General features: G+C 42.4%; 1 protein-coding gene across 1 annotated transcript in view; it reads right to left on the bottom strand.

The window, feature by feature from the left end:
• pah (phenylalanine hydroxylase) overlaps positions 1-23,333 on the bottom strand; it is an 83,189-nt gene that overhangs the window by 26,253 nt on the left and 33,603 nt on the right. The window contains exons 4-7 of the mRNA XM_048608047.1: positions 14,275-14,363; positions 9,417-9,484; positions 2,645-2,841; positions 1,099-1,234 (exon numbers count right to left, since the gene is read on the bottom strand). Coding sequence (XP_048464004.1) covers positions 1,099-1,234; positions 2,645-2,841; positions 9,417-9,484; positions 14,275-14,363 — 490 coding nt within the window. The remainder of the gene's footprint in view (positions 1-1,098; positions 1,235-2,644; positions 2,842-9,416; positions 9,485-14,274; positions 14,364-23,333) is intronic.

Below are 23,333 nucleotides of genomic sequence, written 5' to 3' on the forward strand. Positions count from 1 at the left end.
AAGAAGGGTCTAGGCCCAAAATGTTAGCTTTCCTGCTCCTCTGATGCTGCTTGGCCTGCTGTGTTCATCCAGCTCTACACCTTGTTATAACTATTTTAATCCCATTTCCCAGCACTTGGCCCATGGTCTTGTATGCCTTGTCATCACAAGTGCCCATCTAAATATTTCTTCAATGTGATGAGGGTTTCTGCCTCTCCCATCCTTACAGGCAGTCAGTTCCAGATTCCTACCACCCTCTGGGTGAAAAAAGTTTTGCTCATTACCTCTCTAAACCTTCTGATATCTTAAATCTTTGTCCCCTGGCCATTGGTCCCTCCACTAAGGCGAAATGTTTCTTCCTGCCTATCCCATCAATGCCCCCCATAATTTTATACACCTCAATCATGTCCCCTCTCAATCTCCTCTGTTTTAAGGAAAACTAACCCCAGCCTGTCCAAACTCTCTTCATTACTGAAACTCTCCAGCCCAGGCAACATCCTGATAAATCTGTCCCGAAGAAAGGTCACTGGGCCCAAAATGTCAACTCTGCTTTCTCTCCACAAATGATGCCCAATCTGCTGAACTTTTCCAGCAATTGTCGTTTGTGTTTCTAATTTCCAACATCTGCAATTATTCATTTTGTTTTTAACCTGGAAAATCTCCTCTGGATCCTATCTAGCGTTGTCACACCCCTCCCATAATGTGGACTCCAGAAATGCACACAATACTCTAGCTGTGGCCTAACCAACATTTTATACAGTTCCAGCATTACCTCCCTGCTCTTAAACTGTATGCCTTGGTCAATAAAAGCAAGTGTACCATATGCCTTCCTAATCACTTTATACACCTGTCAGGATGGGATGTGACTTCGAGGGGAACTTACAGGAGTGGTATTCCTATGCATCCATCACCTTTGTTTTTCTAGATCATTAGATTGTAACACTAACAGTTAAACACTTTGCTTATTTTTATATCTACTTATGGAAGGAATACAATTTTGAGATCCCTGGAGCTGTCAAATGACCAGCTGAATTAATTCCACACTATGGACAATTAAGAACTTCCTGGTTTGATTTCATTATGAGTCACAAAGCCTTTCCATTAAAAAGGAACACTTACGGTTCTGGTGTGTACATCGGTTTCAACCCATGTCGGATGTACTGTGTGGAATGAAAAACGCGGAATGCCAGACCTGCCAGGAAATCCCGGGAAGACAAGAGGCCAGCCACTGGACGCAGGCGGAAGCCTGTGCAAGCTTTAGAGCATCAAAGTAAAGGCAGGAGTCAGTTTCTGTTTCTGATGTCTTTTCCCTTTCGTCAGTGAGTAACAAAATGCGTCAATACTGCATCAAAATCACCTTATCGAGGCATTCACATTTGGAGGCATCAAAATGCACATGTATGTGAGTGTGTGTGCGTGTGTGTGTGTGTGTGTGCGTGTGTGCATGTATCTGTGTAAGGATGTGAAGGGTGTGTGTGTGTGGGTGACTGCGTATGTGTGCATGTATCTGTGTGAGGATGTGAGGGTGTGTGCATGTGTGGGTGAATGCATATGTATGCATGTATCTATGTGTGAGCACATGAGGGTGTGTGCATGTGTGGGTGAGTGTGTATGTGTGTATGTACCTGTGTGCTAGTACGTGAGCGTGGGTATATGCATATGTGAGTGAGTATGTTTGTGTGCAAGTGTGTGTGAGGATGTGGGTGAGTTGTGTAAGTGTGTGTGCATGTGGTTGAGTGTGAGGGGAATTGTGTGTGGATGACAGTGTATGTGTGCGAGTTTGTGTGTACATGTGGATGAGTATGTATGTGTTTTTGGGTATGTGTATGTGTGTTGTGAGTGAGTGTACATGTGTCTACAAGTGTGTGTGGGTGAATGGGTGCATATGAGTGAGTGTGTATGTGTGTGCGAATGAGTGCGTGTGTGGATGAGTGACAGTGAGAATGCGAGTTAGTGTGAGTATTGGTACGTGGTGCATATGAGTGAATGTGTGTGTGAGTGCGTGAATGAGTGTGTATGTGTGTGTTTATGAGTGAGAGTGTTAATGTGGCTGTGTGAGTTAGTGTAGGTGTGGGTATGTTTTCACTGAAAATCACAGCTCATACTGTACTCCTGCTGGAACATGCAATTGGAAATGTCACCTTTTAGGTACAAACTTCCATCAGTTTCAGTTTAGTCAAATCTCTGCTGCTGCTCGATTTGGCCCAAATCCCAGTCACATATTCTCCCTGTGCCGACTGATTGATGTTGGCTTCCAGTGCTCTGATATTTTAATTTTAAAATTCTTATTCTGGTCCTCGAATTCCTTCATGGTTTCACCTTTCCTGATCTCCGTAGCCTGCTCCAGTCCTTCAATACTCAAAGATTTCTGTATTCCAGTACTCCTGATCTCTTGTGCATCTCAGCATTTAATTAGTCCATCATTGATGCCAATGCTTCAACTGAGCCCTAAACTTCTGAATTACCTCCTTAACTCTCTTTATCTCACCTCCTTTAAGATATACCTTAAAACCTACATTTCTGACCAAGCCTGTAGTTATCTGTTTTGTATGTCTTGGGTGTAAAATGCTTGTGAGTTAATGGTTCCTGGGAAGAATCTTGCGATATTTTACTGCATTAATGGAGTTATATAAATGCAAATTCTTGCATTCTTGCTATTACTCACACTGTAAGAATCTGGAGACATCCTCAAGTTGGGGAATATTATTCTCCCGATAGCCACAATACTGCTCCAGCAATGGAAACACACGATTGTGTTCAAGGCATGCATGAGTTGGGTAGAGGGTCTTCAGTTCTCGATAGACAATACTCCAGGTTCTTTTCTCGTCCTCTGTGTACTCAACTCTGGGAATCACATCGCCACTGTGACAGGACAGAATGGCACACATTGTTAGCATTAACCACACTGTAAAAACTGGAGCAGAGGGAGTATGCCATCAGTCACTGCAACCCTTAAAAGAAAGATTGACATGCTGCTAGGGACATTGGGACAGGAGGAGGCTATTCAGCCCCTTGAGCCTGTTCCATCATTTAACCGTTGGCTGGTTTGAAACTCCATCAACCTGCCTCATGTCCTTATTCTTGTCACAAAGCTCTGTATCATTGTCAGTTTAGGAATGTCCAAATTAATCTCCAAAATCAAAAGACTTTTTGGGGCAGCACTGTTCCAGGATTCTACTGCCTCAAGTTCTTCCTGACTTCACCACTCCAGTGTTAAGGTAATGGATGTTGTTATGATGACATGTTAATGACAGCTATTCATTTTTAATTCACCAGCTGGAGATGGGTGTTGGAGTTTTTAAGAAATTTGTTTCTTTAAACAAAACAAGAACATTGGCCGCAAGTAAATAAATGGCTGCCACTTTATGTTACTGGGCATTGGTTGTGGGATTGCTCAGTTCTGCCTAAAACTTTGCTGTTTAAGCTGTTTAGCATGTATATAGTCCTGTTTGGTGGGTTCACCAGTTTGACACCTCATCTTCAGGTATGCCTGGTGCTGCTCCTGGCATGCCCTCCTGCACTCTCCATTGAACCAGAGTTGATCCCCTGGTTTGATGGTAATGATTGAGTGGGGGATATGCCAGACCATGAGGTTGCAGATTGTGTTGGAGTTACATTCTCCTGCTGCTGCTGGCCCTTAGCACCTCATGGAGGCCCAGTCTTAAGTTGCTAGAACTGTTCAAAATTTTTAAAAATTAATGTGGGTGCTACTGGCTAGGTCAGCATTTATTGCCCATTTATTCCGTAAAGGACATGATTGAACCAGGCAATTTTCCTGACAATTGACAGTGTTTACATGGTCATTGTTAGGCTATCGTTTGTTTAAATTTCACTTCTTGTCAGGGTAGGATTCAAACCCGCAATATTAGCCTGGGGTAAAAACGCAAATTGCTGGAGAAACTCTGACAGCATCTGTGTGAAGAAAGCAACATTAATGTTTCGAGTCCAGTGACTCTACATCAGAATTCAGATGCTGTCAGATCCGCTGAGTTCCTCCAGCAATTTCCGTTTTTGTTTCAAAGCATCTACGAGGGAGCAAGCTATCCTAGATCTAGTCCTGTGTAATGACACAGGGATAATTAATGATCTCGCAGTTAGGGATCCTCGCGGAAGGAGCGATCACAGTATGGTCGAATTTAAAATACAGATGGAGCGTGAGAAGGTTAAATCCAGTACCTATGTCCTGTGCTTAAACAAAGGAGACTACGAAGGAATGAGGGAGGAATTAGCTAAGGTAGAGTGGGAGCAAAAACTTTATGGTGAGTCAATTGAGGAACAGTGGAGGACTTTCAAAACGATTTTTCACAGTGCTCAGCAGAAGTATATTCCAGTGATAAGGAAGAACTGTAGGAAAAGAGAGAGCCTGCCATGGATGTCTAAGGAAATAAAGGAAAGTATCAGATTGAAAAAAATCACATTCAAAAAAGCGAAGAGTAGTGGGAAACTAGTGGACTGGGAAATCTTTAAAGGCCAACAGAAAGCCACAAAAAAACCTATAAAGAAAAGTAAGCTAGATTATGAGAGTAAACTAGCTCAGAATATAAAAATAGGCAGCAAAAGTTTCTATAAATATGTAAATCATAAAAGAGTGGCGAAGGTAAACATTGGTCCTTTAGAGGATGAGAAGGCCAATTTAATAACTGGGAATGAGGAAATAGCCGAGGCATTAAACAGTTATTTCGTGTCGGTCTTCACAGTGGAAGACAAAAATAACATGTTGAAAACTAATGGCAAGAAGGTTACAGCAGGCGAGGACCTAGAAACTATCATTATCACTAAGGAGGCAGTGCTGGGCAAGCTAATGGGGCTAAAGGTAGACAAGCCTCCTGGCCCTGATGAAATGCATCCCAGGGTACTAAAAGAGGTGATGGGGGAAATAGCAAATGCACTAGTAATTATTTACCAAAATTCACTGGACGCTGGGGTGGTTCCTGCAGATTGGAAAACAGCCAATGTGGTCTAGGCCTGAAACATCAGCCTTCCTGCACCTCTGATGCTGCTTGGCCTGCTGTGTTCATCCAGCTCTACACCTTGTTAACTATAGGCCAGTTAGCTTAACTTGGGTAGTGGGGAAAATGCTTGAATCTATCATTGAGGAAGAAACAGCAAGATATCGGGATATAAATTGTCCCATTGGGAACACCCAGCATGGGTTCATGAAGGGTAGGTCATCTTTAACTAATTTGGTGGAATTCTTTGAGGACATTACTTGCATGGTGGACAATGGGGAACCTATGGATGTGGTGTATCTGGATTTCCAGAAGGCATTTGACAAGATGCCACACTAAAGGCTGCTACATAAGATAAAGTTGCACGGTATTACAGATAATGTATTGGTATGGATAGGGGATTGGTTGACCAGTAGAAAGCAAAGAGTAGGGGTAAATTGGTGTTTTTCTGGTTGGCGATCAGTGTCTAGTGGTGTGCCTCAGGGATCAGTGTTGGGACCTCAATTGTTTACAATTTACATAGATGATTTGGAGTTGGGGACTAAGTGTGATGTGTCAAAATTTGCAGATGACACCAAGGTGAGTGGTAGAGCAAAGTGTGCAGAAGACACTGAAAGTCTGCAGAGGGATATAGATAGTCTAAGTGAGTGGGCAAAGGTCTGGCAGATGGAGTACAATGTTGATAAGTGTGAGGTCATCCATTTTCGTAGGAATAACAGCAAAATGGACTATGTTTTAAATGGTAAAAAATTGCAGCACGCTGCTGTGCAGAGGGACTTGGGTGTCCTTGTGCATGAATCGCTAAAAGTAGGATTGCAGGTGCAGCAGGTAATTAAAAAGGCAAATGGAATTTTCTCTGCCATTGCTAAAGGGATGAAGTTTAAAAACAGGGAGGTTATGCTGCAGCTGTATAGGGTCCTGGTGAGGCCACACCTGGAATACTGTGTGCAGTTTTGGTCTCCTTACTTGAGAAGAAATATACTAACACTGGAGGGGGTGCAGAGGTGATTCCAGAGTTGAGAGGGTTGGATTATGAGGAGAGACTGAGGAGACTGGGATTCAGAAGAATGAGGGGAGATCTTATAGAAATATATAAGATTATGAAGGGAATAGATAAGGTGGAGTAGGGGGTTGTTTCCGCTAGCAGGTGAAACTAGGACTAGAGGGCATTGCCTCAAAATAAAGGGAAGTAGATGTAGGACTGAGGTCAGGAGGAACTTCTTCACCCAAAGGGTTGTGAATCTGTGGAATTCCCTGCCCAGTGAAGTGGTTGAAGCTACCTCGCTGAATGTTTTTAAGGCAAGGCTAGATAAATTTTTGAACAGTAAAGGAATTAAGGATTATGGTGAGTGGGTGGGTAAGTAGAGCTGAGTCTCAAAAAGATCAGCCATGATCTTATTAAATGGCGGGGCAGGCTCGAGGGGCCGGATGGCCTACTCCTGCTCCCAGTTCTTATGTTCTTATGTTATGTTCATCTACCGTTCTTTTAGTATTAGCCAGGAGTTCTGGATTACTTATCCAGTGATGCTCCACCATCTCCTCCAATCTAACCTATTTAGCACAATCACAGTGCCATACAACACGATGGAGGGTATTCTCTCAGTATAGCCAGGACTTTATCTCCACAAGGACTGTGCAATGGTCACTCTTACCGATTTTGTCATGGACAGATGCAACTGCAGCTGGTAGATTGGTAAGGATGAGGTCAAGTATGTTTTTCCCTCTTGTTGGTTCCCTCACCACCTGCCACAGACCCAGTCTAGCAGCTATGTCCTTTAGGACCCAACCAGCTCGTACTGCTGCCGAGCCACTCTTGGTGGTGGATATTGAAATCCCCCACCCAGAGAATATTCCACTTTGCCACCCTCAGTGCTTCCTCCAAGTGTTGTACAACATGGTGGGGTACCAATTCATCATCTGAGGAAGTGCGGTAAGTAGTAATCAGCTGGAGGTTTCCTTGCCCATGTTAAACCCGAAACCATGAGACTTCATGGGGTCCAGAGGCAATGTTGAGGACTCCCAGGGCAACCATATATCCCACTGTGCCGCCACCTCTGCTGGGTCTGTCCTGCCAGCGGGACAGGACGTATCCAGGGACGGTGATGGGGGTGTTGGGGACATTGTCTGTAAGGTATGATTCTGTGAGTATGACAATGTCAGGCTGTTGTTGGACTAGTCTGTGAGACAGTTCTCCCAATTTTGGCACTAACCCCCAGATGTTAGTGAGGAGGACTTTGCAGGCTCGACAGGGCTGTTTCCGCCATTGTCTTTTCCGGTGCCTAGGTTGATGCCAGTTGATCAAATCTGTATGGTTTAATTCCTTTAAAACCTTTTAATGATTGGTACAACTGAAAAGCTTGCTGTGCCATTTCAGAGGGCGGTTAAGGATCAACCACATTGTTGTGGGTCTGGAGTCACATGTAGGCCTGACCAGGTAGAGCTGGCAGATTTCCTTCCCTAAAGGAACAGCATTGATGAATGAGATGTGTTTTTATGAACATCAACAATGGTTTCATGGTCATCATTAGACTTTTAATTCCAGATTTTTGTCACGTTGCCATTCAGGTCTGGGTCCTGAGAGCGAGCCTGGGTGTGTGAATTACTACCCCATCAATAATCCCAGTCGACCATCATCTCCCCCTAAATTAACCAGTTACAAAACTTTTTTGACCATTACCATGATAAGGTCTATTCCCAATGTGTGAGATCTCTGTCAGCTTTCCTAACTAGTAAAGTGGAGTGGCCAGGCTGCTGGATTAATGTGGGAGGGGAATAGGGTGAACACTTAACCTGTGGGTTACTGGGAAGAAGGATTGGTTGGGGTGGGGCCAGCGAGGTGGCTGATGAAAGGCACGTCCTTGTTTCGGATACATCCCGACACCCGCTCTGCCAATGCCCATCCCCACTCCCTCCCAACTACGATCATTCCTCAAAATCAAAACCTATCTTGTGTGCCCACTGTTCCTAGACCTCCCCATTGCTATGCCACCAGGAGGCACATGCAACACAGCTCTGCAGCCTCCAGTGACCAGATAGGTGGGGCGGCCCCCTTTCCCAGGAAGTCCACTGAACGACCATTTAAAGGATTCCCCATTGATGGTCGTGTGTGAGGAAGGGACGGGCTATAGGGTGTGAGGAGGGGTAGACATCCTGTCAATTTTGACACCCATCCCTGCACACTAAGAGGAAAGATTGGAAGCTTTTGGCCAATGCTCTTTGTAGAGGAGAACCCTGCATAGCAAGTTTCTGGCCAAGCCAGGATGCTCCCACAAGATTTTTTTTTGAAGACACTGTACGTTGTGCTTGTACCTCTTTGGATTTAATTACGAGGTTTCGAGAGTGGAGGTTGGCAGTGTGTGGAATTAAAACTGCTGAACACAGCTGTGACAGAATAAACGCAGAATACTAAAGGATGAATTGCATCAGTCGTTAAAATGACTCATCATTATCATATTGTGTACAGTCCCCACTTCAATGTGTAAATTCTAACCTCTTCAAGGTTGTGAAGAACATTGCTTAGAGCAGCATCATTCAATATTTCATCCTTTGTAGCTGCGACCGATAAAGCTCAGCAATTAGATAACAAAGGCTGCTTGCATAATAAATATATTCATATAGGCACAGCTCTATTCACTTCTGCTAGTCAAAGGAGAAAAGAAGCACAATCAATGTATTTGGGATGTAGAGTTAGCTATTTGCAAGCATTTTGTTATAGAACCACGGGATCTTCAGCTCAGAAAGAGGCCATTCAGCCCACCATTCTAGCACCAGCATTTTCAGAGAGGTGCTACTTAATCCCACTCCTGTGTCATATTCTTTTCCTGAAAACCGTAAATGTGTTTCCTTCATCCAGTTCACCCTTTTTAAAATATGATGTTCTGAAGAAGGTTCAGTGGACCCAAAATGTTAATTCTGCTCTCTCTCCACATATACTGCAAGACCGGCTGAGATTTTCCAGCAATTTCTGATTTTGTTCCCCTTTTTATAGCTATTCTTGATTCTGCTTTTACAGGTCCTTCAAGGAGAGCAAGCCCTTCACATCTCACAGAAACATAGAGAAATAGGAGCAAAATTAGGCCATTTGGCTCTTCCAACCTGCTCCACCATTCGATATGATCACGGTTGATCATCCAACTCAGTGCCTTGTGACTGCTTTCTCCCTATCTCCTTTGACCCCTTTAGCTCTGAGAACTATATCAAACTCATTCTTGAAAATGTCAATGTTTTTGCCTTTATCCAGTTTCTGCAACAGAGAATTCCACAGGCTCCCCACTCTCCTCATCTCAGTCCTAAATGGCCCACCTCTCATCCTCAGAAGCTCCTCTTTGTTCCTTTTGCCTGTTACTTTTCAAGTTGTGATCAGGGGTTACGAACCCTGCAGTCCGTGGAAGCAATTTCTCCCTATTTGCTTGATCCAAGCCACTTTGTGCATCCTATAAAAAATCGGTATATTTGGAGAGACGTACTCTGTAAAATTTCTGTACTTACTGTCGATAATTATACGCGATGTCTGCAAACTCCTTCCTGCGAGCTCGGTACACAGCATCTGTAAAACCCTGCGAAGGCAAAAGAACATAACCACCTCAGGCTCTCTGTCTATCAGTGAAATAGCAGGCTCAGTAACTGAAGGTGGCAGGTTTGAGTGACACATTTGAAACTGCAGGCCAGGATCTACAATCAGTCCCATCAGCCACTGTGTAATTTAGCAAATGCATAATGATTATGTTGTCAATTTGCAAAAGATACCCCTTTTTAAAAACTAATGCATTTTTGGTTAAGAAGTGTAATTATATCTTATTATATTACCTCAATTACACTCTAATAGCTGCAATTTGTACTGCACTGGCAAAACTCCACAACTTTAATCATGAAAACCAACTTATCTCAAAATCTACAGCTGCCTATAATTTACATTTCCTTGCGTTTGTTGTACATGTTTGCATTTATATTGGTGAGTGCATCCTTGTGCATGTGGACACATTTATCTGTTCCTGTCCTATCCGTACCTCTGTGTGTGAATTTTATTTTTATGTTTGACTGAAGCATATAGGATTCGGAAGGGTTTTGACAGGGTCATGTGTGGGAAGGATGTTTTCTTTCGAGAGAGAATCAAGAACTAGAGATCTCTGTTTAAAAATAAGAGCCACCTTTTGAGACAGAGATAAGGAGTCTTTTTTCTTCTCACAGAAAGTTGTGAGCTTTTGGACTTCCTTTCTGCAAACAGTGATGGAAACTGTCTTTAAATGTCTTTAATACAGGGGTAGATAGACTCTGGGTAAGTGAGGGAGTGAAAAGTTTTTTTTAAATTCATGCATAGGATGTAGGTATTGCTGGCATTTATTGCCCAACCCTAATTGCCCAATTAAAGAGTCAACCACATTGCTGTGAGTCTGGAGTCACATGTAGACCAGACCAGGTAAGGATGGCAGCTTCCTTCCCTAAAGGACGTTAGTGAACCAGGTGAGTTTTTCCAACAATCGACAATGGGCTCATGGTCATCATTAGACTCTTAATTCCAGACTTTTTTTTGTTGAATTCAAATTCTACCATCTGCCATAGCAGGATTTGAACCCAGGCCCACAGAACATTACTTAGGTCTCTGGAACCACTAGGCCATTGCCTCCCCTGTTAATGAGGGGGGAAAGTGTACGTGGAAATGCCATGTAATTAGACCATGATTTTATTCAATAATGGAGCAGGCTTGAGGGGCCAAATGACCTACTCCTGCACCAAATTTGTATTGTTTGTTATTTTTATTCTTTCATGTGATGTGGGGGTCACTGACAAGGCCAGAATTTGTTCCCCATCCCTTACTGCTGTTGAAGTGAATGGTTAAGTTGGCTATTTTAAAGGGCAGTTAAAAAGTGACCACATTTCTGTTGGCCAGGAGTCACATATAGGCCAAACCACGTAAGGATGTCCTAAAGGACATTTGTAAATAGATGGATTATTATGACAGCTAGGTTGGTCACCAAGTTTGCAGATAATGCAGTAATCAGTGGGGTGTTAAGTTATGAGAAGGATGGCCCTAGATTACAGGAAGATATAAACAGACGGACTGATTAGTGATAAATGGAGTCCAATCTGAATAAATGTGAGGTGATGTACTTGGGCAGGACAAACAAGGCAAGGGAATATATGATGAATGGTAGCACCCTGAGAAGCACCAAGGATGAAAAGGACATTGGTGTGTATGTTCGCCAGTCCCTTGAGATAGTTAGGACAAGTAGAAAATGTGGTTAAATATGGGACATGAGTCTTTATTAAATGTTATAGAATCATAGAATAAAATATCATAGATTCCCTTCAGTGCAGAAAAAGGCCATTCAGCCCTTTCAAGTCTGCACCAATTGTCAAAAGTGCACCCTACTGAGGTGCAGCCCCCTCCCCCCCCACCCCCCATCCTATTACCCCGCATTTCCCATGGCTAATCCACCTAGCCTGCATATCCCTGGACACTATAGACAATGTATTAGTTGAGGCAGAGAGTTTAAGAGCAGGAAGGTTGTGTTGGAACAAAACAGAAATTGCTGGAGAACCTCAAAGGGTGTGGACATAAAGCAGAACTAATATTTCAGATCTTCAGACTTGATAGCAACAAGGAAATGGTGGTGTTTATGCTGATGACGGGATGGCAGGGGTGTGAAGATGGGAGGGCGGATGGGGGTTGGGGGATGGAAGAATAAAGTGGATAAGCTGTAGGACTGTTATTGTTTCAGATCTCCAGCATCTGCAGTTCTTTGTTTAATTTTAGAGGTGATGCTGGAGTTGTATAAAACATTGGTTAGACCAAAGCAAGAGTATTGTGTGCAGTTCTGGAACCACATTATAAGAGGTGTGCGATAGCACTGGAGAGTGTGCAGAGGAGATTTACCAAGATGTTGATTGGGTTGGAGAGTTTATAAAGAAAGATTGGACAGACTGGGGCTGTTTGCGTTGGAGCAGAGGAGATTGAAAGGGGACATGATTGAGATGGATAAAATGATGACGGGTGTAAACAGGGAACAAGAGAAGAAATTTTGCCTGTTGGTGCAGGGATCAATGACTGGGGCGTAAATTTAAGAAAAGGTACAGGAGGTTTAGAGTGGATGTGAGGAAAATCTTTTTCACCCAGAGCTTGGTGGGAATCTGGAACTCACTGCCTGTAAGGGTGGGAGAAGCAGAAACCCTCATCACACTTAAAAGATAGAAAGAGGTGGGAGTTTGGAGGTGAGGTATTGTATTGTTTCTTAGAGGAGTTGAGGAGAGGAGCTGTGGGGATGGGAAGCGACAATGCAACGAGGAGAATCAATGAGAACAAGCAGGCTGAACTAAAGAAAAAGAAAGGGCGTTGACAGACTGCGAGTGTGCTATGAGGATCCCAGACAGTCAGAGTGAGAGAACAGCAGATATGTAGTGCTGAGAAATGTTTACAAAGATTAGATCAGTAATAGTGCAGGATATAAGAGGTCGTTTGGTGTAGTGGGTAGTGCCCTTGCCCCTGAGCCAGAAGCTCTGGGTTCGAGTGCGACTCCAGGACTTGATGGCCGTGGAACGTGTTTTTGTAATGTGACCAAACAGGTTGATTGTCAACTTGTAAGTCGCTCTGTTATGCCTACAGTGGGTAGTAAGGGTAGAGGAGTCTCGGGGTTAGCCCCCATGCTTCATGCAGAGAGGTGCCCCAAACCACAGTCTCTGGTAACAGCTCATGACCCGTTGCTTTACCACTATGTATGAGGAGAAGGAAAGTATAGATTTAAAATATTAAATGGGATAAAATCAGTGTAAGAAATATAGAAAGTGCAGAATTTTAACATTCTTTCAGGAAATCTTTTTTCTTCAGTTCTTTACCCAAAGCCAGGACTGACCCATTGTGTTCCAGGCTTTACCATGATTAGGGCAGGATGCAGGAGGTGACGGCTTGGTGGTATTATCACTAGATTGTTAATCCAGAGACCCAGGTAATATTCTGAGGACCTGGGTTTGAGTCCTGTCATAGCAATTAAAATGAATCTGGTATGAAGAGTCTAATGAAATGATCGTTGGTAGGGGAAATACCCATCTGCTTCACTAATGACCTTTAGGGAAGGAAATCTGTCGTCCCTACCCATGACTCCAGACCCACAACAATGTTCCTGACTCTTAAATGCCCTCTCAGCAATAAATGCTGGACCCACATTCTGTAAATGAACCTTTAAACATCCACAATAAAAACCAAAGGAACGGATGATGCTGCAAATGAAAAACAAAAACAGAAATTGCTGGAGAAGCTCAGCAGGGTCTGGCAGCATTTGTGGAGAGAAATCAGGGTTAACGTTTCAGGTGGAGTGACCCTTCCTCAGAACTGTTAGACGTTAACTCTGACTTCTCTGCACAGATGCTGCCAGACCTGCTGAGCTTTTCCAGCAATTTATGTTTTTGTTTTAAAAATCCACCTCTGCCAGAATCGGGATCAAACCCTATGCTGTCAGTGGTCCAGCCAACTAGCTCCACCAGGGTGTCTGAGTTGCGGAGTCTTTGTACACTTTGGTGTTGTCTAGAGCCATGGACTGTCCCTACCAGGGTCAATAGCTTTTCCCTATTGACTCTGTCAACTCAATAATACCTGTCAACACTCACACTGAGTGATAATCACAATCATTTACAAGTTGAAATTTACACTGCAAAATCTTGAATGGTAACATTGAGGGGAAATCGATTTCTGAGTGGATGTTGGTTTGCTCCCTCATGTGGTGACTAACTGAAAGTGGCATGAGCAGTAACAGAGAGAAAGAGGAAACCTTGCATTTTGATGGCGATGTTGTGATGTCCCCAAGCACTTTACACAACCAAGGAAACAGTTTTAAAATACAGTCACTGTTGTAATTTAGAATACACAGCAGCCAATTTGGTCCCAGATAATGTCCAGTAAATTTGTTTTAAGTTCTTTTTGACTAAGGGATGGATTTTGGCTGAAACACTAGAGACAGCTTCCCTGCTCTCCTTTGAACTAGTGACATGAGATGCTTAATATCCACCTGAGCAGACAAATCTTGTTTTAATGTTTCATCCCAACATTGGCACCTCTGCCAATGCAGCACACCCTCCACATGAATCGTCTCTCATAAATAAAAGCACTGCATTGCAGATACAGGAAATCTGAAATGAAAACAGAAGATGTTGGAGAAACTCAGCAACTGTGGCAGCCTCTGCAGAGACAGAAACAAGAGTTAACACAATTAACAGACATGAAGCATTATCTTTGTTTCTCTCTCCACAGATGCTTCGAGACCTGATGAGTTTCTCCATCTCTTTCTACATTCATTTATGAGTGGTTTCCTGTTTTCTTATATAACATGAATTTATTTTCTCAAAGTAAGGTCCTTACAGGATGATCAGCATCGAGTTCTGACCCATAGGACAGGATCTGATTTGCAAATTTGTCCAAATCTTGAATGGTCCGAGGAAACCATGGAACTAAGTAAGCAAAAGAAATGAAAATGGAGATATTTTTGGTTACATTATTTGTTGGCAGAAGTATAATTTACTCATTTTGAACAAGATTCTAATATGGTATTTTGCTCTACATTATCCTTCAGGTTCAGTTCACACTATTGAGATTCTCAAAAAGTGTAAATAGTGAGTTACCAATAGAGAAAAAACCATATTAAAAAGCCATTTAGACATAGCAAGTTCTCACAAACATCAATGCACCTCTGTTAAAATCACAACTGACGTTAAGCTGATTGGAAAAGTCAGATCCTAAAATGGTTTGTTAGATCCTAAATTTGCTTTTTTCAATCATGGAAGTCAGTTACTAAACACATTCCGAAAGCGTTGCCAGTATATTTTTAACACAAAGATTAAAACATTTATTACAAAAGAAAACAAAATATGAACTACATTACATTAGTCAAAATGAAAGGTTGGAAAGATTTTGTTACAGACATTAGAAAAAGAGACATCTTAACACTATCACACTTATTCCAACATAATCCTTAAACCAACTCAAACCTCAAAGAGTTACTGCTATCTGCACACTAAAGCTCCTTGCTCAAACTCAAGCTGGGATAGTTGCAACCAGTTTCCTGTCAGTCGCAGGGCTCTTGTGGCACTGTGGTAGTGTCCCTACCTCTAAGCCAGGGGATGCAGGTTCAAGTCCCGATGTGCTCCAGAAGTGTGTAATAACATCTATGAACAGGCTGATTAGAAAAAAAACAACTACCTATGCAGTCACAGGGTTGTTGTGGTGCAGTGGTAGTGCCTATCCCCCCCTTTGAACTAGGAGGCCTAGGATCAAGTCCCTCCTGCTCCATGGGTGTATATAATAACATCTCTGAACAGGTTGATAAGGAAATAAACATACATCTATGCAGTCACAGGGATCATGTAGCGTAGGGCTTGTGCACATACTGCCTGAAGAAGGAGATGAGTTCAAGTCCCACCTGCTTCCAGAGGTGTATAATAACATCGCTAAGCAGCTTGATGGGAAAATATTTATCTGTGCAGTCACTAGATGCATTTTTCCTTGATCTGATGTCTTCCCTGAGACTTCTGAAACAAGCTACAAACTAATCTCACAATTACCTTGAAATTCAAATTAGTTTCCTAAACTCAATATCCAGCAATTTATCATTTTTTAACACACACCGCACTGAGGATGACTTACTTTCTGGATTGTTCTGCCTTTCTCTGAATCACCACACTCCTGTTGCTAATCAACAGTACTGTAATCAACAGTAATCAACTGTTAACTTCCCCACCTTTCAAGTCAAAGTTGTAAAAACTCATTAAAGTGCATGGAAATAAAACAGACTGCAGATTCTTTGACACCGCAACCCCAAGCTTACAAATAAAACTCTGAAAACATCCCACCATGTCTTCTTCATCTTAATACACAACATACAAAATATAATTCAGACTTAAAGTTATACATTGTACTAAACATATTCCTGCAAGAAAATAAATGAAAAGAGACTTTTAAGAAATATTTCTTTTTTTTAGATAAGGAGAAAAAAGCCACACATATTGTTCCAGGTGCAGTCTAACCAAGCTCCTATACAAGGCTACATGACTCCTGTGTTCAAATCCTGTGGTGATAAAGGTTAACTTTCCATTTCTAATAGCTTGGTGCACCTGCATATTGGCTTTCAGTGCCTTAGTAAACAGGACAATTAGGTCGCTTCGTCCATCTGCATTTTCCAACCATATTTTCACCCAGACGGTGGCAGAAATATGGAATGTGCCGCGTAAGAAGGTGGTCGAGGTAGGCACTCTGGCAAAATTTCAGAAGCATCCAGATGAGCACTTAAATGCCATAGCATTGACCAAGTGCAGCTAAATGGGATTAGAAAGTTTGGTGTTTGTTGGTTAGCATAGACATGGCAGGCTGAAGGTCCTGTTTCTACGCTGTATGACTCTATGGCTTATTTAAGAAATATGCTGCACATCTGTTTCTCCTATTAAAGTGGATACCCTTATATTTTTCCACCTCATATTCCATCTGTCTTGTTCTAGCCCATTCAGAAATCGTGTCTAACTCCTCCTGAAGTTGCTTTCCATCTTCCTCACAACACATATTCCCACTTAATTTTGTATCATTCGCATGTTCGGAAATATTACACTTGGTCACCAATTCCAAATCATTGATGTATATTGTGAACAGCTGGATCCAAATACTGATCTTGTAGTACCTGACTTGGTACAGCCTGCCAATATGTGAATGACCCATCTTTTCTTCTCTGTTTTCTGTCTTAACATTAATCCATGTCAATACATTACACCCTGTCCCATGAGATTCCTGTGACGGACTTTATCAAAGGCCTTCCAAAAATCTAAGTATACTAGATCCATTGACTTTCCTTTATCATTTCTGTCAGTAATATTTTCAAATAAAACTCCAACAAGTTTTTCAGAGTTAGTAAGAACTGCCAATGCTGGAATCAGAGATAACACAGTGTGGAGCTGGAGGAACGCAGCAGGCCAGGCAGCATCAGAAGAGCAGGAAAGTTGATGTTTCGGGTCAGGACCCTTCTTCAGATGCTCCTCTGATGCTGCCTGGCCTTCTGTATTCCTCCAGCTCCACACTGTGTTATCTCCAACAAATTTGACATTTGCAAAGCAATGCCGCTTATGCCCACTCAGATCATTATCAACCAGGCGTCTATTTCACCCATCCTTTATAATTCTTTAATTTCTCTACTGCTGAGGTAAGGCTAACAGGTCTACAGTTCCCTGCTTTCTCTGTCACTCCCTTTTTAAATAGTGGAGTTACACTTGTACTTCCCAATTTTCAGGAATCATTCCAGAATGTAGAATTTTTGGAAGATGATCCCCAACCCTATAGCCACCTCCTTCAACACTCCATTGGGAACTAAGAGAATTTTTCTGTCTTGTTGGTTCCTTCAGCACCTGCTGCAGACCCAGTCTAGCAGCTATGTCTTTTAGGACCCAACCAGCTCGATTAGTGGTGCTACTGCTGAGCCACTCTTGATGGGTATTGAAATCCCCCACCTAGAGTACATTTTGCACCCTTACCACCCTCAGTGCTGCCTCCACGCGGTGTTCCACATCGAGGAGCACAGATTCACCAGCATGGGGGGAGCTGTCCATGGTAGTCACAGGTTCTTTGTCAAGGTTTAACCTGATGCTGAAAGACTTCATGGTGTCCAGAATCAATGTTGCAGAATCCCAAGGGAACTCCCTCCTGACTGTATCCCATTATTACTGTTGCCTAAGCTGGGACTGCTCTGCTGGAAGGACAGGACATATCCAGGGTCAGTGCTGATAATGTCTGGGACATTGCAAGGCATCATTCTGTGAGTATAACTCTGTCAAGCTGCTGCTTGATTAGTCTGTGAGACGGCTCTCCCAATTTTTGCACTAACCCGCAGATGTTAGTAAGAAGGACTTTGCAAATCCAACAGAAGTAACTTTGCCAATGTCATTTTCAGTGCTTAGGCCAATTCCATGTGATCAGTCCATTTTCATTCCTTTGAGATATTTTGCTGGTTTGATGCAACTGAGTGGCTTGTTAGTCCATTTCAGAGGACAGTTAAGAGTCAACCACATAGCTATAGATCTGGAGTCACATGTAGACGAGATCAAGTAAGGACAACAAATTTTCCTTCCCTAAAGGATATGAGTGAACTAGATGGTTTACAAGAGTCAACATTTGTTTCATGATCATTGTTGATATTTAATTCCAGATTTCATTTTTTACAAAATTCAAATTCCACCTTCTGCCATGGTGAGATTTGAGCCTGGGTCTCCAAACATTACCTAGGTCTCTGGACTACTACATCAATAACAATATCACTACATAACATCAACTTTAAAGCATTGTGGAGTTAACTCCAAACTCAAAGTCTCTCTGTCCAGAGTTGACTAATTCTGCTAACAAAAAAAAAGTAACTGACTGGCCTTTAGTTTCCCATCTCATCCGTCATAATAAAACGTACCGAAACTAACATCACTCACATCAACAGTCAGTTTCAGTGGTTTACAATTACTTATTGCTGTTAACACTGGTGTGGTAGACAGCAGTTTTCAAACTTTCAAAGGCATTCTGACACTTCTTTGTCTCATTAAATTTATTGTCTTTCTTTAACAGAATTGTCAAGGTAGCCATTGTGATGCTGAAAATTGGAATAAATTTCTAACAGAATTCATTCATGCCAATATTCTGCAAAATCTCTTGGGTTGGGCTTTGAAAATCCCTTACTTATATTCCTCTGGGCACTACCTGGCCTCAATAAGTCACTTTGGCATTGATAACTTAGATCCTTGTAACCGATCAAATAATTCATTAAAGTATTGAAAATGTTCTTCATAGGTTTCGATAACCATAACCCAAAACATCAATACAGACAACACAGTTGCATAATTCCTCAATGACCTTGCTGGTTAATCTTTGAACAGTTGCTGGCACAGTCTTCATTCTGACTTTATGTTGATAAAGTCTACCCGGGGGTTATAAAAGGTTATACTTCTTTTTCTGTGTCAATCAATGGAACTTGCCAAAATCCCTTCAATAAATTAATCACTGTATTCTCAACATAGTCCTCCATTCATGTATCTAGCATTGTGGTAATCACTGTGGTAATCTTTACATAATTGTTGTGATTATCTGCTTTTGTCAGTATTATGGAAGGCGGTGGACTACTGGTATTATCATTAGATGATTACCCAGAGACCTGAGTAATGTTCTGGGGACCTGGATTCAAAGCCTGTCATGACAGCTTTTCAATAAAAATATGGAAGCAAGTGCCTGATGATGAGCATGAAACCATGATCATTTGTTGGTGAAAAACCCATATGGCTCATTAGTGTCCTTTAGGGAAGGAAATCAGTTGTCTTTACCTAGTCTGACCTACATATAACTCCAGAGCCACAGTAAGGGGTTTGAATCTTAACTACCCTGTAGGCAATTAGGGATGGGCAATAAATGCTGGGCCCAACTAGTGATGCTCATATCCTGTGAGTGAATAAGAAAAGATGAGCTGAACTACTTGAACTCAGTTCAATAATATTATTTTCCATCATGAATTTGATCTCTTCTTTCACTTGGGATATCTTCTCTGGGTTGAATCTGTCTGAATATTTCTTTGTGGGCGCTACATCCCCCACATTAACAAAGAAATTTCTCCTGGCCTATTTACACAAATCAATTTATAAGTCAACAATAGCTTTCACAAGTCAGCTCAATAGTTTTCTATGAGATAACATATCAATACATCTGCTATTTTAAGTTCCTCCATATATTCCAGTCTGCTTTTTGAAGGGTCAGCTTCTGAATTTTCAATTTATGATTCATTCTTGAATTGCTGTGATAGTTCCATCTCACTCCCTGCTCTTTCACCACTGTGACTACAGTTCTCTCCTGACTAAAACAGTTGCAGATCAGATTCTGAAGTTGTGGAATTCAATTTTGAGTCATAGCACCTATAAAGTGTCTAAAAGAAATGTTGCTCCTTGAACTTGCGTTGTGCTTCATTGGAACATTGCAGAAGGTCCAGGATGGAAATGTTTGTGTGAGAGCAAGATGGCTTACTGAAATTACAAGAAACTGGGAGAAAATGGTGGAGCAACTTAGTAGGTCTGGCAATATCTGTGGACAGATAAACAAAGTTAACATTTGGAGTTTGGTATAATTCTTCTTCAGAACTGAAATGAGTTTAAAAAATTGATTTTTTATTCTTTTAAGAGAAATAGAAGAGGGTGAAGGGAACAAATAGTGTAGAGGCCCAGTGCACAAGACAAAGGATTTGTTAATGGTATTTAAAGAGAGAAAGAGATGTAAATTAAGTTATAACAAACATAGAAAATGCCGGAGGAACTCAGTAAGTCTAAGCAGCTGGAGGAGGGGGTGAGAGAGAGAGTGTGTAAAATAAATGGAGAACAGATATTGTGTTCAGATTCTGAAGATGTGGAATTCAACATTGAGTCCTAGCGATTATGGAGCACCTCAGTGAGATGCTTTACTTTGACCTTGTGCTGTGCTTTGTTGGAACATTGCAGCAGGCACAGGATGGAAATGTAGTTTATTGATCACCGGTCAGACTCACAGGCTGATGCGTTTGTACATGCTAGAAGCTAAATACATAAACACACAGGACAATGAAAACAAAATGAATTTGTACATACTTTGCATCTTAAAAAAAGAGTCATGGAGACAGCCAATTGCAGTTACATCACCATGGCAACAACCTGACCAATCAGAATCCACCTGCCTGATCTGAGAATTAAGATTGACAGTTAACTGGTCTTGCTGCATCTCTATGCCAGGATGGTCCAACCAACCAGTGCCTCTTCATACAACTGTAGAAAACAGTGTCTCTTTTTTGCAAAGATGATGTTCTGAAGAAGAGTCATACCAGCCTCAAAATGTTAACATTCTTTCTGTCTCCACGGGTGCTGCCAGACCTGTTGCATTTCTCCAGCACTTTCTGCTTTTAGTCCCTTTTCTCAGGTCTGTTTCTCACTTCCTTGTTCCAATGAGTGCAAAACAAAAAGTTTCAACTTCTTGTTGCACTTTTGCAATGTTTAAGATATAATGGATTTTTGTCAAAAGGAAAGTTAACAGCGTTTTCTTCAATAGGCACAACTCAACCTAGAAATATACAAAGGGATACAGAAGTTGCACAAGTTCTTTTGCTGGAATACGTTTAGTTTTTCCTCCAGAGAGTGCATCGAAAGCCATAATTTAATGAATGTGATAAGTAGAGAGTGCATACCTATTCCTTTGTATAAAGAGCACTTAAGAATGTGACTTGATGGCCAGAACAAGGGTAGCAAGAGTTTTTCAGAAAAGAGGTCAACAGAAAGTGGTTAAGGTCAAAACTTTGAATATTTTCAAGGAGAGAGATATATTTTCAGAGCTAAAGGGATCAAACGGTATAGGGGGAAAGCAGGAACAAGGTATGGAGTTGGATGATCAGATGTGATCACGCTGATTGGTGGAACAGGGCTCGAAGGGCCAAATGGCATACTCCTGGTCCTATTTTTCTAAATTTCTATGTTTATGCCCTTGAATGGAATTGACCTACTCTTAGGTAATGATTTGGCTGAAGTGAAAGATATAACTTTGTCTATAACGACAGAATGTCGAAGAGAGGATAGAGCAATGAAACAGTTATGAGAACAAATTCCAAGTATTTTTCCATTCTATGGTAACCAGGATAATGTTTAAACAATGTCCATCACCAGCAGTCATTATAATACTGCAAGCAAGTGTTCAGGCAGCTGAAGTTTTCTTTAAGGGTAGGGATAATTCAAAAGAGGTGTTTGGCATGTCCTCTTTGATTGAGGCTTAGGACGAAGGTTCAGATGGAAGCAAGTTAACACAGACAGTTTACATTGAAGCTGAGGCTAAAGGATGTTCAAAATGGAATTCCGTCGAGCGAGTGGAGACGTTCTCACAAACCAGCAGATGAAGAGTTGACGGTTGTTCATCAGATTGTGATAGCATCTAGGAGCTATTGCAATTAGGATGTGCCATGAGATGCAGGAACAAGCATTGATAGACAGGCATTTTACACGGCCAAAACTTCATAAAGACCTAGTGCAATATGGCAAAGCATGCTATACAATAAGGTCATGGGAAAGTCTGAACATCTAATCAAACTGGCATCTTTAATACCCACACCAGCTTTTGAAGCCTCCCGCAAGAATGCAATTCTATACTCCCAATTCCTCCACCTCCGCCGCGTCTGCTCGCATGGTGGGGTCTTCCACTCCCGAACATTCCAGATGTCCTCCTGTTTCAAGGACCATAACTTCTACCCTCTGGTGATCAAAAATGCACTCAACTGCATCTCTTGCATTTCCCACACTTCTGCCATCACATCCCCTTCCCCCAACAGAAGACAGAATCCCCCTTGTCCTCACATACCACCCCACCAACTTCCTCATTCAACATATCATTCTCCGCCACTTCCGCCACCTACAATCCAATCCCACAATTAAAGATATATTTCCTTCCCCACCCCTATCTGCCTTTCATAGGGACCGCTCTCTCCACAACTCCCTCGTCTGCTCCATACTCCCCACTAACTCCATCACCCCCGGCACCTTTCCTTGCAATCGCAGGAAGTGCTACACCTGCCCCTACACCTCCCCCCTCACCTCCATTCAAGGGCAAAACAAACCTTCCATATCAGACAGAGGTTCACCTGCAATCTGTCAACTTGGTCTACTTGCTGCACCCGATGTGGCTCGATGGGACCAAGCGTAGACTTGGAGACCGTTTCATAGATCATCTGTGCTCTGTTCGCGACAAACGGCAGCATCTTCCAGTCGTCAACCATTTTAACCAACCCTCCCACTTGCTGGGTGATATGTCCATCCTGGGCCTCCTCCAGCATCACAATGAGGCCACCCGCATACTGGAGGAGCAGCATCTCACATTCTGCCTCGGGAGCCTACAGCCCGATGGCTTAAACACGGAATTCACCCGTTTGAAAATCTCCCCATCCCCGGCCTCATCCCATGTCCAACCCTCCCTCTCATCCCTCCCTCCTTGACCTGACACAAGCTGTGCATCTTCTCTCCCACCAATCTACCCCACCCATCCCACTGACCAATCCCCACCACTCCCTGTCTGCACTCACCTATCACCATCCCACCTACCTTCCCCAGCCTCATCCCTCCGCTCTCTATTTATTTACAAACTCCCTTCCCCCTCCCTGTTTCCGAAGAAAGTTCCCAATCTGAAACGTCAACTTTCCTGCTCCTCTGATGCTGCCTGGCCTGCTGTGTTCCTCCAGCTCCACACTGTGTTGCCTCAGACTCCAACATCTGCTATTCCTGCTATCTGTTATCTGGTGATAGTCTTGATGACAAGAAGAAGAGTCATTAATGTCACATGAACATGTTAAATTAATATTATCGTAGAGAGGAAGATAAGGAAAAGGTCCAGTGGTAAGTGTGGTGGAGATTGACAGAGAC

Source organism: Rhincodon typus, chromosome 18 (assembly GCF_021869965.1).
Source record: "Rhincodon typus isolate 14 chromosome 18, sRhiTyp1.1, whole genome shotgun sequence".
Lineage (NCBI taxonomy): Eukaryota > Metazoa > Chordata > Chondrichthyes > Orectolobiformes > Rhincodontidae > Rhincodon > Rhincodon typus.